At 38.1% G+C, this 13073-nt stretch overlaps 1 protein-coding gene across 1 annotated transcript in view; it reads right to left on the reverse strand.

Moving 5' to 3' along the window:
- SYNE1 (spectrin repeat containing, nuclear envelope 1) overlaps positions 1 to 13073 on the reverse strand; it is a 258380-nt gene that overhangs the window by 8799 nt on the left and 236508 nt on the right. Inside the window, 10 exon segments of the mRNA XM_009324159.1 lie at positions 1348 to 1440; positions 2423 to 2635; positions 3000 to 3128; positions 3476 to 3676; positions 5201 to 5412; positions 6558 to 6684; positions 7544 to 7686; positions 10572 to 10905; positions 11779 to 11970; positions 12688 to 12825. Coding sequence (XP_009322434.1) covers positions 1348 to 1440; positions 2423 to 2635; positions 3000 to 3128; positions 3476 to 3676; positions 5201 to 5412; positions 6558 to 6684; positions 7544 to 7686; positions 10572 to 10905; positions 11779 to 11970; positions 12688 to 12825 — 1782 coding nt within the window.

The following is a 13073-nucleotide window of genomic DNA, read 5'->3' on the forward strand; positions in this document are numbered from 1 at the left end:
CATTCCTGCACTCACAAGTATTTGCTGGAATATTTAATGCAGTTAGATGATTATAATTCTGATTGTAGTTTTGGTATGAGTATTTATTTATTTAGCATCAGTGTATTTGGCACTGAAATTCTAAACAACATCACTTCAGTCTCCAAAATTGTGGGTGCAAAAACCAGAAGTTTGAAAACCAGACCCCAGGGAATCATACAATCTAGCTACACATTATGGACAAAAATGAAAAAAGTAGTCACGTACATAAACACTAACAAATTAGAGAGAGACAAATGCTTATTAAAATGTTAAGATGAAAACTATTATAATTCCACATACTCTTTAAACAAAGATTTTATGGTAAAATACTTCTCCATTTCCTGTAATGGTCAGGCATCCTCCAGTTACATCTGTGATATCAGCACTAGTTATTTAAGTTTAAATTTAAAAGTGAAAAGCATTGACCTCTGAAATAAAATATTAAGGTTTATATTCTTTCTCCTTTTGAAAAGCCAGTATTCCTTTCCATTCTCATATTAGCATCTAAAAGGAAACTAGTGAATGTAAAAGAAAAATAAATAAATAAATAAATCAATTTCAAGAGCCGTAAAATTTATCAAGACAGAACTCAGAGGTTTTACAAAAAAGTGCAAATGGAAAAAAAAAACAAAACAAAACCAACCTGATTGTTTTAAGAACTAAGGAAAAAAGCAAAGTAATCAACCAATAGAATTGCAGAAAAAGACAAAATAATTGCAGTTCCAATTTGGGCTCAGAGTATGGAAGTGTTAAGTACTAGGCATGTATTGCTATATTTCTTGAATTTTGTGCCAGCGATGTAAATAGACAACTCCAGAGTTGCCATCGTAGCCATTGATTAGGTCCTGTGCAACTAGCTGTTTTGAACAATGTTTTATGCCCTTCAGCTCTACTTAGCCATTCATCCAAACTCTCAATAAGACCATCTGCAACCTTCATCAGAAATGACAAAAAAACCTTATTGAGATTCTCGATGAAGCAGCTCTGAAGAGAAGGCCAAACAGAAATGGAGGACTGATTATACCAGACAAGACCAGACTTTGGGGTGCTGCCATCACTAGAGCAAAATACAAGAGACACGACATGCCATACCATGGTAAACCAACCACACTGACAGCCCTGGTTTTAGATAGTATTTACTACTTCTGATTTCATGCAGGATGGGATATGCAGCAGGGTTGGGGAGAGCAGCTGTGTTTTGTTCTTGGTTTATGCAATTTCCTTTCCTATCAAGTGAGAAGGGGGGCCTTCCAGCTGGCTAGAGCTACTGTAGACATCTAGAGCTCCCACCCAAGAGGTGGCAAAAAATATGTGACATGAAATTACCGTTCTCTGTCGGCTTGGAGTGCTTCTTCCAGATACAGGACTCACTGAGCCCGATGTGTCTAATTCATCAGCAGAGGACCACGAGGACGATTCCTATAGTTCAGAAGGAATGGAGCTCAGAAATACAGCAACTAGCTGTTCAGGTAAGCAAACTAAAAATAACCCGAGTGAAATCCTAGCAGAGTTATTTCGAAAGCAAATAAAATAAAGCAGTTAAATTTTGTTACCAAATTTTGTAAGACTAAGGCATTACGTGTTTTCTCTGTTAGCCCTGAAGGAAAAGAAAAGCAAACAGGCAGTTAAAACTTAATTGCTTTAGGTGACATATTTTCCGCCAAAGTCAATACAGGGGAAAAACCAGTTGCTCTTTATTGGCCTTTAATTACAAGAAGAGGTTAGTACCACCAAGATTTTACTTAAACAGGCAGAAATTCACTAGGAGGGAAGAGCTGAGTTCTCATGCCTTATGCACTCTACTAATCAAAGACTTAAAAGTTAACTAAAGTGAACCTGGAAATCTTTACTTTTTACCTGTCACTGTTTGCAAAGATGTATGCATAACTCCCTTTCAAATACCCTGAGATACATAATAATTTGCAAAGATTTGGAGTACAGCTTAAAGCTCAGAAGGCACTATGACAGATTTGGTAGCCTATTACAGAATTTATGCTTTTTTTTTTTTTCCCCTCTTCGACAGAGTGAGCATTATCTTCCTTTCCAGTGACAACTGACACACTATAGTTTTCAGTATTGCAACTAGAATAATTATCTCATACTTTGCCAGTTGACTGAATCAGTAATGGCTGGATAAACAAACCAAGATGTTCAATACTTATTGCTACACCAAATAGCAAAAAATTACTGGATTAAAATAACCCACCATATCACAAAAGAGATGTTTACATTATGAAATGTAAGATTACTTTATGATATTCAAGACTACGTGTATACCATCTTGATAAGTATTGCAAACAACAGAAACAGTGCAGCTAACAGCACTGATCGGAGAAAGACAGTCAAAACCGTGGGAAACGTGTGCCCAACAAACAGCAAGGAATAAAAAGACGTGACTTACCAGTTGACTAGTTGAAATGTCTAGAATTTTCTCTAGGTCTTTAATATGACGTGTGACCTCTTTCAAGAGGAGCTTCAGCCTGTTTCCAATGACATGCACCTTTTCTTTGGCTTCAAGACAGTCCTTGCCTTCAGCATTGACTAGCAATTGGCAGGACATATCTTGCAGTGACGCCACCTTCAACTGAGACTCCAGCAGTTCACGTCTGATTTGCTGTTGCCAAGGCAAGCACCAGATTTTTTTTAATGGAAGTTAAAAAAAAAAAAAAAGCTAGAACTCACAAAACTGGACATTTGAAATTAATGAAATGGAAAGAAAAGAGAAGCAATAAAAATTTCTAATCTGACAGGAACATAGACAGCAGCCTAGCAGTTGCCTGAGATTTTAAATCATGAGTTATGCTACTAATGGAAGTGAGTAGTGTTCCCTACCAAAGTAAAGTTAGTTACTGACATTGGCCCCACAGTTGTGTGTTAGCATGCAAGGTACAATGCTAACTCTCAAGAGAAAGATGAATCCAATTAGGTGTTTTTCTCATGATGCGTTTTGGGAAAGAAAAGGGTGATTATAGCCCTACCATTAGAAGTCTGTGATGATCCTGCAGCGTTTCCGAGTCCAGGTTCGGACTGATGGGCACAATCTCGTTTTTTCTTCTGTCAATATTCTCTAACCAAAGCAGCAAACCATGGCTCATTTCATGGAAATCCTGCAAATGATGAGTGATGATTTTAATAGCGTAGCAGAAGATTCTAGTCAAATTCAGGTTTTTAGTTTATCCTATGATAGGTCCTACTGGCTAAACAGCATAACTTACAAGGAAGTGTAGAATAGTATATTAGAATACTATTCCAGAGATGACGAATTTAGAAAATCTTGGGCTGGAAACACATGCTTCACGTAGTGCAGGTGTATCTTTCAGAAAACACATGCCGAAGCTGTATTTTGGCTTGCATGGGCAAGTTTCAGACTGGATAACGAGCACACCAGATAACGATATGGTTTACATTTTTCCTATGTGGGATGCTGGCAATTTAAAGTAAGTGCAATACAGACCTGGCACTGCATTAATGCATCCTGCAATGAGCAGCGCCACTCTTCGATCATACTGCATACGTGGTCCCAGCGCACATTCATCTGAGACAGGCGCTCTTGAAGCTTCTTGCTCTCTTCGCTGTCAGACTGAGTGAACTCTGAGCTGCACAGATTGATGGATAAGATGATCGCTTTGCGGTTATCAATTGCCTTCTGCAGCTCCTTGATGATAAGACAAAGTGGGATGGAGGAAGAAAGGATGGAAATCGGTAAAACATGTGACTTTCAGAAGAACCAGGTAGAGGAGGCACCACAAGAATGCATTGATTTGCCCTCAGCAACTGTGGAATGGTACCTTACTGTAACAGTCTTTTTACTCTGGATATGAGATTTCTGTGCTCACTCTGTGACTCTGCAAATGTTCACTCTCTAACATCTACTAAAATTTTACTGTGAGCATAAACTAGAACAAGCCAATTAAACTTGTAAAGTCTTAAAAGCCTGAAGTCATAGTTGAATTTTAAAGATCTGGCTCATGTTTCAGATATTTTAAAGACAGAGCAAGCCCAGCAAAATTTAAAGAGATGTAGGCCAATTGTACTTTAGCTCACAATAAAACTTTTGCCCTTACTTCTCAGTTTTGCTGATAAACATAAAAACCAACATATTTTCAAGTGGAAACTGCTGTCAACAGTATTTTAAAATAAAAGCTTTTACTGAGGGAAAAGAAAACATACAAAGAGTATAAACAACTTACTCCAATTTATAGAAGCAGGACGTGTATAAAAACTCTGATTTGTTTACGTTGGAAGCCACAAAAGAAACCCCATCTCTTTTGGTTTGGAGGGCACTAATAGGCTTTCCAAGAGTGGGTGAGATAAGAACAGGATTCTTATGAAGTGCCCCCTTTTCCACCTACTTTACAGCATTTACTTAAAAGCCCCATGTCACAGTGACCTTTGTAGTAGTTATGGCAGCTATATTTGGATTCCAGTGAAGATCAGCATTAATATGCTTTAGATGGATCACTGCTGGAAACAGTCTTTACTATCTGTCCACCTCATTCCTAGCATGGAGTACGGTGAATTTTGACATTGGCTCCCACATTTTTGTGCCAAAGCTTATAAGATACTAGTAACTGAATGTGAAGTTGTGGACCATCGCATTTGCAGATCTTTATAGCTGTAAAATATCCAGGAGAGATCACAAAGGCAGCACTCAGAACCTGATTCATCTGAGATGACAAAGAAGAAACAGGAATGTTGCAAAGTGACACCAGATTTTTCCTATGTTGTACCGGTGACAGCGTGGGTAGGCTACAACCCCTTTGGGCACCCTCTCCTTCCTCCACACAAAGTAGTATGTCCCAGTGAGGCATTTCTTTTACAGTAGCTATTTTGTTACCAGTTTGACTAGAAGACATTTGATTTAACTTGGCTTTCTTTTTTTCTTTCATCAGCTTAGCTGACATCAGGAATTATCTGTACATTCTGGAATTACAGAATTGGCACAGAATTACTATTTCAAAAAATCATTTGGATTATATAGTAAATGCCAGTGGTACATTTTTCTGCCAAAAGGTGATTCAGAAAATCACTTTCCCAGTTACTTCAGTTATCAGCAGTAGCCCACTATGTGCAGAATGGAGCAAACCAGCTGCAACTATTAGCAGCAGCCTCTTCAACATACCTGTTGCACTCAGGTCTGTTTACAAGGTAACTCACGGAAAAGAGAAATAAAACTCACTTTCAGTTTTTTAATTCTGAGCTCAATAGTTTGTATGTCAGTGCTGAGATCAAGGCGGTGGAGCTTCTCAAGGTCCTCTTCAGTTTCTCCCAACCAAGCCCAAACACTATTAAGGTCAGAGTTAAACTGTTGCCATTGCTGAAGGTTCTGCTTCATCCTCAGCTCCTTGCTTAGAGCTTGAGCCTGGATTAATTCCCATCGGTCAATTACACCTGGAAAGATAAACACCAAATTCAACAAAAGCAGAAAAAACACTTGCCACACACACAATTGCATCAGTTGAATCATGTGCAGGACAAAAAAGTCCTCCAGAAAAACCAAAAAACCCTAACCCCAGAAAAACCTAACACCACACTGAAAACTAGGTTAGACTGAAGAATGTGATGTTGGAGAAAAAGAGTGAAGAATCTGGATGATTCCAGGCAGCAGGCAATTTAACCACTTTCTAATGTCAGACTTCTATGAACAGAATTCAGTTGATACGTGCAGATTGCTAAAACAGGTTATGCTGGTATAAAGACATCATGAATTAGCAAAAATGCAAACTGGACAAGGAATCTGAATATGTCTAACTAGCCACATATTTATTATTATTTTCGTTGGTATTCGTACCTATCACAATTTAATACTCACACCTCACTACATTTGCCTAAGCTACTGCTGATGCATTAGATAAATACCTGCACTAAGAAGAAATAAATTAGGGGCTATTTCTTCTTGTTAGTTACCTTGAAATGCTATGGCAGAAGGACAAGTTGTATCATTCCATCAACGTAAAATTAAAAAAAAAAAAAAATCAAAATAGACTGCATGGGTAGCATATCTTGCCAAGCTAAGAATGGAGACGTTGCCTTTATAGTCTCTGGAACAAATCCATGTTTTTACAATGCAGCACCTCCTGTTCTACAGCTGATGCTTAAAATTAGTCAGGTGAATACTTCTACCAGGTGAATATAGATTTCTGTACTGTAGACAGATAATATTAGAAGTGAAAGCTAATATTAGAAGAAATGAATGCTGACTTATGTGTTTTGTACAGCAATAAAAGCAACCTTTTTTCCTCAGAAAATATTCAACAAAAATGCATTGCATCCACAGCGACTTTCCGAAAGGCTTATGGTTATGTCTCATGATATGAAAGGGTTCTTAAAATGCACTTGTATGCCTAATATCTTTATAGGGCATATACAAGGAATACTTACTATTCCTATTAAGAGATGTTAAACAGAACATGGTAACAGACACAGTCATGTAAATATATATGTCAGTAAATAATACCAAGTGTTTATTCAGAAAAACTTTGCACATTTGCTACTTTTCATAATTGCTTTCCATCAAAGAACTAAATGTTACTTACCAGCTGTTTGTGTTTCAGTACTGTTCAGGTTAATAAGTCCAGATAATTTTTCTTCTTCCTCCTTCAGTTTATATCCAAGCCTTTTTACTGAGTCTATGCTTCCACTGCACTCACCTAGTAGCTTCATCTGTGTTAACAAATAAAAAAAATCCCATCTCAATATGCACTATACAGGAATAATTGCATGGAAAATGCAAATTACAATGCAACTTCCAAAATTTTCCAAAAGTAGGTCTAAGTGTGAAGATAAAAATCTATTTACCTTAACAATCTGTCCTGATACTATCAAAGAAATGTATACAGAGACAATAAAGGCTTAAAACATAAGTTCAGACTAAACAGAAATAACTCAGTGCCACTGTGCGAAATTATGTTGGATGACTTTAGGTGCCATCTGTTCTAAAAGTTAAGACATTATGGCAAAGACACTAGAAGATGTGATGAAGAAAATAAACATAAGTGTGGAAATATTACTATGCATCCAAGCAGCTAATCTTTCAATTCTGTCACTAATAAAATTGTTTGAATGATTTAGAGATTTTTTTTCAGGAAAACCTCTCTGAGAAAGCTTTTTAATCACGGATTCCCTGTATGCAACCTTGCTTACATGATGCATGTTTATAATTCATAAGCAAGACGAATACTGTGCATGAAGCTATAAAACCTGCTTTTAAAAGCAGAGGAATTTTAAACAAGGATATCTTCATTAGATGGATAAAAACACATGTGAGAAAGTATATTTGGACATCTGCAAAAATGTAATAGGAAAATAAATTCCTCAGAGTCATGTTCCTGTAATCTGATGATATTGTAAACACCCTAATAACATAAACAACAATAGCATGTGGTTAAGGGTAGCAACCATATGAGTGAGTAAGTCTGAGAAGCAGTAATATCTAATTGCTTTGTTGAAACAGCTATATTTCTTTCAATAGCAAATCTAAGCTTGGAGTGCTTATTTGACTTGTGCTCCAAAATACACGCACATATCCTTTGTAACTGGAATCCAGCTCTGGTCCTGTAGGTGTTTTGCTGCGGATGATGTTTTCTGTTTGCTGTATTTGGAAACGACTGGTGTCTAAGGCCTTGTCCAGCTGTCGGATATGTGCTTCCAGGGCACCAGGTTCTCCTGTACCAAACCCAAAAAAAAGTGACTGTCACCCAAGTTTTCCCAAAGTTTTTTTTATCTTTTGCCCAGGCAGAATAAATATCAGGAATACTATCTAGATTAGACAGTAAAAGAGAAACGTGACTGCAGCAGTATGAGTGGTACAATGTCAAAGCGAACTGATAACTAGTTACATTAGAGGGTGTTAGCAACCTTCAGAGGACAGATGACTATACCATTGAACACACTTGCCCTAAGCATACTATCAAAGAGTCCACAGTTTAAAGCAGGCTTGCAAACTATTCTGAAGTGACTTTTTTCCCTCAGAGAATTCCTCACCTCTCTGAAGGGGAAAATTCTTGGCAAAGCGTGCTCTAGCCTCTCTGAGTTTGAAGAATGCCTTGCTCCCTTTCACAAACACTCTCAAATAAAACTTTGTATCTGAAACTCCTGATCCAAATCTGTGTTAAAACTTGATTTCTCATTTCTCTTTGTATTACTTCTCTCCGCTAAAAGATAGTGGAATTTCGATCTACATGAAAGGATCCTATTTGTTTACAATTTTGAAGATTAAAAGCGGTATACAAACGCTAAGCAATACTGTTACAATTATATTCTCAGGGTCCATAGATGACTGGATGTCTTGAAGGCTCACAGCAAATAGTCCACAACTGACTTAGGTAACCACACTAAGCAGCAAAATTTATAGTATTTTTCCAATTAAGCGTTTGACAAAAATTATGCTTAACATATCTGCAAGATGTATTCATCCAAGCCGTTTGGAACTCATACCAATGTTTTTGAAGCAGGACTAACTTGTATTTTCCTTATAGAGGTCAGCTGAATTCTGTGGTATGCATTAGCTACAGCCAATTCTAATCTGAAGCAGGCTGCAGCCTAGACGACCACATGAGATCCCTCTTATCCATATTCTATCACTGTGCCCAATTTCCATCTGTTTACAAAGACAGTTTGAATTTATTCATAAAGACACAATTAAAAACATGCATAGAGAATGGGATCCTTCTGTACACCTAATTACAGAAAATGAAGTCTCTTGGATGGTTAATCTTTTTTTATACAAAACACTGCCTCACCCCAAGTGAACAGAACGAAGTGCTCAATATTGCTTTTCCCTCACTACTTTCAAAATTTTCACAGGTCAGAAAACTACACACATTTTTCTATATGTACTTTTATTTATACTCTCAATGAATCATAATATTATTTCACCAATTTGGGGAAAAAAAAAAAATGGACAGCGAACCTGAGGTCTGTGCCACAGATGCTGAGATTTTAAATGTTTGCTTTTTCAAATTTGAAATAAAGTCATTATTTCAAAAGAGGAAAACTGTGAAATCATGAGAAGGTATTTGTAAGTGCACCTAATCCCTCCAAGAGAGTCATCTAACAAATGAAACAGTAGATTTAATCTTGTGTAAAAATACAACGTGAAAAAAAAATTGACTTCCAATATAAAAGACTAAGATAAAGACATTGGACTACAGTACCTCACCTTGGCATTGCTATCACATGAAACAACAACTAACCTGAACGTTTATATCTAAGTAATAATCCAAGCTGTGGCTGTGTTAAAAAAAAAAGTGCAAAACCAAACAATTAGGTTTTGCTCTATATCTTTTCCTTCTGCCTTAATCTTTGTAGAAACCACTCTTCTCTCAGAGACATAACAAAGTATTAAGTCGTGCTGAGGGAATCCAGAGAATAAAGACCAGAGTAACCTACTGATCAGTTTAGTCTAGTTAGCCGAGGTGGGAGGGCCAATCATTGTTTCATCCATGCACCTAATAATACCTTTAAGCACAGCAGTAAAGCAGGATACTTCTACATTAAGATGCCAATGCTGCCATGTAAGAAATATTTATCTTGTAAGTTGTGAAAAGTATAGCAGATGCTAAGAGAAGAGAAAGAAGTTATGCTTGCGCACCATGGTATTTGCATCTGGCTACGCTTAGTCTTTTTTGATGCCTACCAGAGATATTTTTGAGTGCGTTTTCTGTGAGTGTTACATAAGCCTCAAGAGTTTCAGGGATCTCTACATCTGAAAAAATAAAAGCACAGTCTAAATTGACAGCTCAGCAACGGCTGTCTCCTCACAGCAGGAGTCCTTTTCATGGGATGGAATATATAAACAGTTCCAATAGCAAACATCCTTTCTGAAGAAGGAAAAAAGATGAAGACTGAAACACAGGGAGCCTGCTACAAAGCCTCTTAATATCCAGGCAAACCTGACTCTTTTCAGAGCAATGACCTGGAAAGCAAAAGAAAGCCACAAGATCAGAGTATATTATACCAGTATGTCTTCCCACACAACTGGCTGCGTTTGGGCACTTTCACTTGTTAAGATTTATTACACAAAGCACACACGCTTAGAAAGGATTTCTAACTTGACTGGAGAGCAACACCCAAGATCCTACCTCAGGCTAAACACTCACTTGCTGGAGTCTTGCCTGGGTAAGGACTCAGTTAAGATTTACTTAAGCACTTGATGATTTTGTCTGCGGATCTCTCCAACAGCATTTCTTCATCAGTTTGTTCTGCACTTCTTGCCATATCCAGTATAGTTTCTTCTAGTCAGAATAACTTATGACACGTTGCTGTTACAGATGACATATGCCATCTGGCAGGCCACAAGCAGAGAGACACAGCCAATTCCCTGTCATATCATATACACCTTTATGATTTTCCAAGGCTGTAGTCATCCAGGAATCTCCATCGCTATGTCTAAGACCAGAATGCCACTGGAATCACTTAGGGAAAGCTATTTAAAATCTTCAGGGGCTATTTAAAATACTTTTCCATGAGCATCTTGGCCAAGCAATCACACATGTAACATTTGCTTCTTTATACTAGGAGAGAACAGGACACACAATTTGTCACCATACCTGCTATACCAGCTGCTCCTCTCAGGTAGAATTCCTTCTCTTGTCCTCCGTCTTCTTCCTCAGAGTGCAGTGCCCGTGAAACAGCTGTCTCCAGGTCTCTGCTAAGGTCATAGTCATGATCCCACTCCAGGGGAATGGAGTCCACGCTCGCAGGGGTATCTCGCCCTGATCGCTCGCTTCTCACCGGCTGAGAAAGAGGCAGCGAAAGGTTGGAAGAGGGGTGCGGGGAGAGAATGCTGTCCGCAGATTTGTCATGCCAGTGTATGTCAGAGAGATCTGCTGATTCATCCAGATCCACCTCTCTGTCAGAGAGGTCGTGTTCGTCATCTGTCAGCTAGAAGCATAATGCAAACAGAACCAATCAATGAAATGTGCAGAGGCACTGCATGGTCAGCCTGGGTCAGTGAAATAAAGTAGCATTAGGCAACAGTCACATTGATGGGGTTTCCATTTTGCATTCTTCTGCGCTTCCCTTTCCTTGTTTTAAGACCAAAGCAACAAAGAAGTTCACAATGCCAGCTCATTTTAATTACTTAAGGTACCACAAAGTCTTACATCAAGCAAATGTCTCCAGACTTTTTACTGATGCCACTGCAATGCAGACATCAAGTTAAAGAAAACTCTGGAATCAAGTCATAGAAAGCAAAAGTGACTTTTATCATGACCATTGCTCTCATCATATTCTTTCATATTTTAAAAATCCTGGGTTTTCTTCCTTTCCTTCAGTAGGACTTGAACTACCAAAAATTGTTTTGCTCTTACTTATTCAGCTATGTGTTCAGTTCCGGAGACAAACTTCTGTCTCTTCTGATGTGGAGAATCATTTTATCATTGCTTTTTAAACAAAACAGAACTGAATAAGCTGCCAATTAAACTATCTGACAGAGCAGGGAGATGTTCTTATTACCAGTACCACACTGCTACCCCCATTAATAAAGTTTTATAAATCTCCAATTTGCATGGATTTTCACGATGATTTACAAAAATTCCAGATCCGGTGAGTTTGCTCTCCGAACGGGACACAAATAGCATATAATGAAGGGAGGCAGGTGGTCAGGATTGTAACAAAATTAAACCACAGGATTTTTGGAAAGTTACAGAAGTTTCATGTTAGTTCATTTCAACATCTTTCTCTCTCCTCATTCTCACACTTGTAAAATGGCAAAAAAACAAACAAATACGTATGTATGTATGTAAGTATACACACAGGAAGGCGGATGAGTTTCTTGTGATAGCGTTCCACACGTCCAAAGACCTCTTGACAGTAACGACGCAGCTCATCTAGTTCTTCTTCAATGAGAGCTGCATCCATGGGCTCACTTTTCTCAATGAGTTGCTCACCCTGCACAATTATCTGCTCAATTTTGTTGTTGTTCAGTGAAATTTCTCGCTGGAAAGCCTGCGTCAAAGAAAAGCCCATGCTTTATCAATGAAATCAACATTACAACAATCTAAGTTATTATGGATGCAAGTCTTAGAGTTTTTCAGCAAGAATGGTGTGGGTAACAAACAGGGATCGTTCCAAATATACTGGCGTGAGCAACAACGAGCAATTAAATTTAGTGTTCCACAGCCTTTTTAGCCAAAAACAGTGATACTTCATGGTTTACCATCTCATTCCTCACTTGTTGTATTTGGAAAGAAAGCTCTTCTCTAAACAAGCCATGCCCATGACCAAATGTCTAGAATGAACACAGATGCTAAAAGCTAACACACTGGAATTTTGGATAACATGACATTTGGTATTTTCCTCTCCAGATAATGATTTTTCTGATGCAGAAATGGTTGACAAATGTAGTAATTCTTAGGTGTCAGCAATAATGGAGACAACATTGTTAATTTTTAATCGACATTTCCTCTTTTGATTAGGGAATGGAGACTTTCACCCTTGTTTTTTTGAAAATTTTTCACAGCGCAAAGGTCTTCCACTCTGGCAGAGAAGTACGTATCGAAACCTGACATAGCCCATAACTTCTGAGGCTGAAGTCTCAGCCTGCAAGTAAGGGACTGTATCAGGCTGCATTTTTGCATAATGTTTCTTAAACTCTTTTCCCACCATGAATGTTTTTATTCTGTCTCTCATCCCTCCTTCTGTAACCATTCAATCATTCTTTACCTTAAGTTGCTTTATCTTTGCTTGGACATCACACTCTGAGAAATGCTCAATGTTGGTCAGCTGCAGGTCCATCTCTGTTAGCCATACCAGGATGCTATCACGTGCTGTCTCAAACTCCTCACGCTGGCCAATAAAATGCTGGGGGATGGAAAATGGAGTGGCATGAAATGACCAAACAACCCAAAAAAACCCAGAAATAGTGTCTCTCCGAAGAAACGGCTTTTGTGCCCTTCAAACCTAACCTAAACTCAGTACACCTTTTTCTTTCATTTCCTGCATTTCCTTCATTTCTAAGGTTCCCTTTTCAGTAACATCATCTACAGCTGCAATTAGCTGACCTATGAAAGTTATCTTCTATGAAGGAGGTGGTGTTTGAGGTCACCAAG

The sequence above is a fragment of the Pygoscelis adeliae genome, unplaced genomic scaffold, assembly GCF_000699105.1.
Source record: "Pygoscelis adeliae isolate BGI_AS28 unplaced genomic scaffold, ASM69910v1 Scaffold105, whole genome shotgun sequence".
NCBI lineage: Eukaryota > Metazoa > Chordata > Aves > Sphenisciformes > Spheniscidae > Pygoscelis > Pygoscelis adeliae.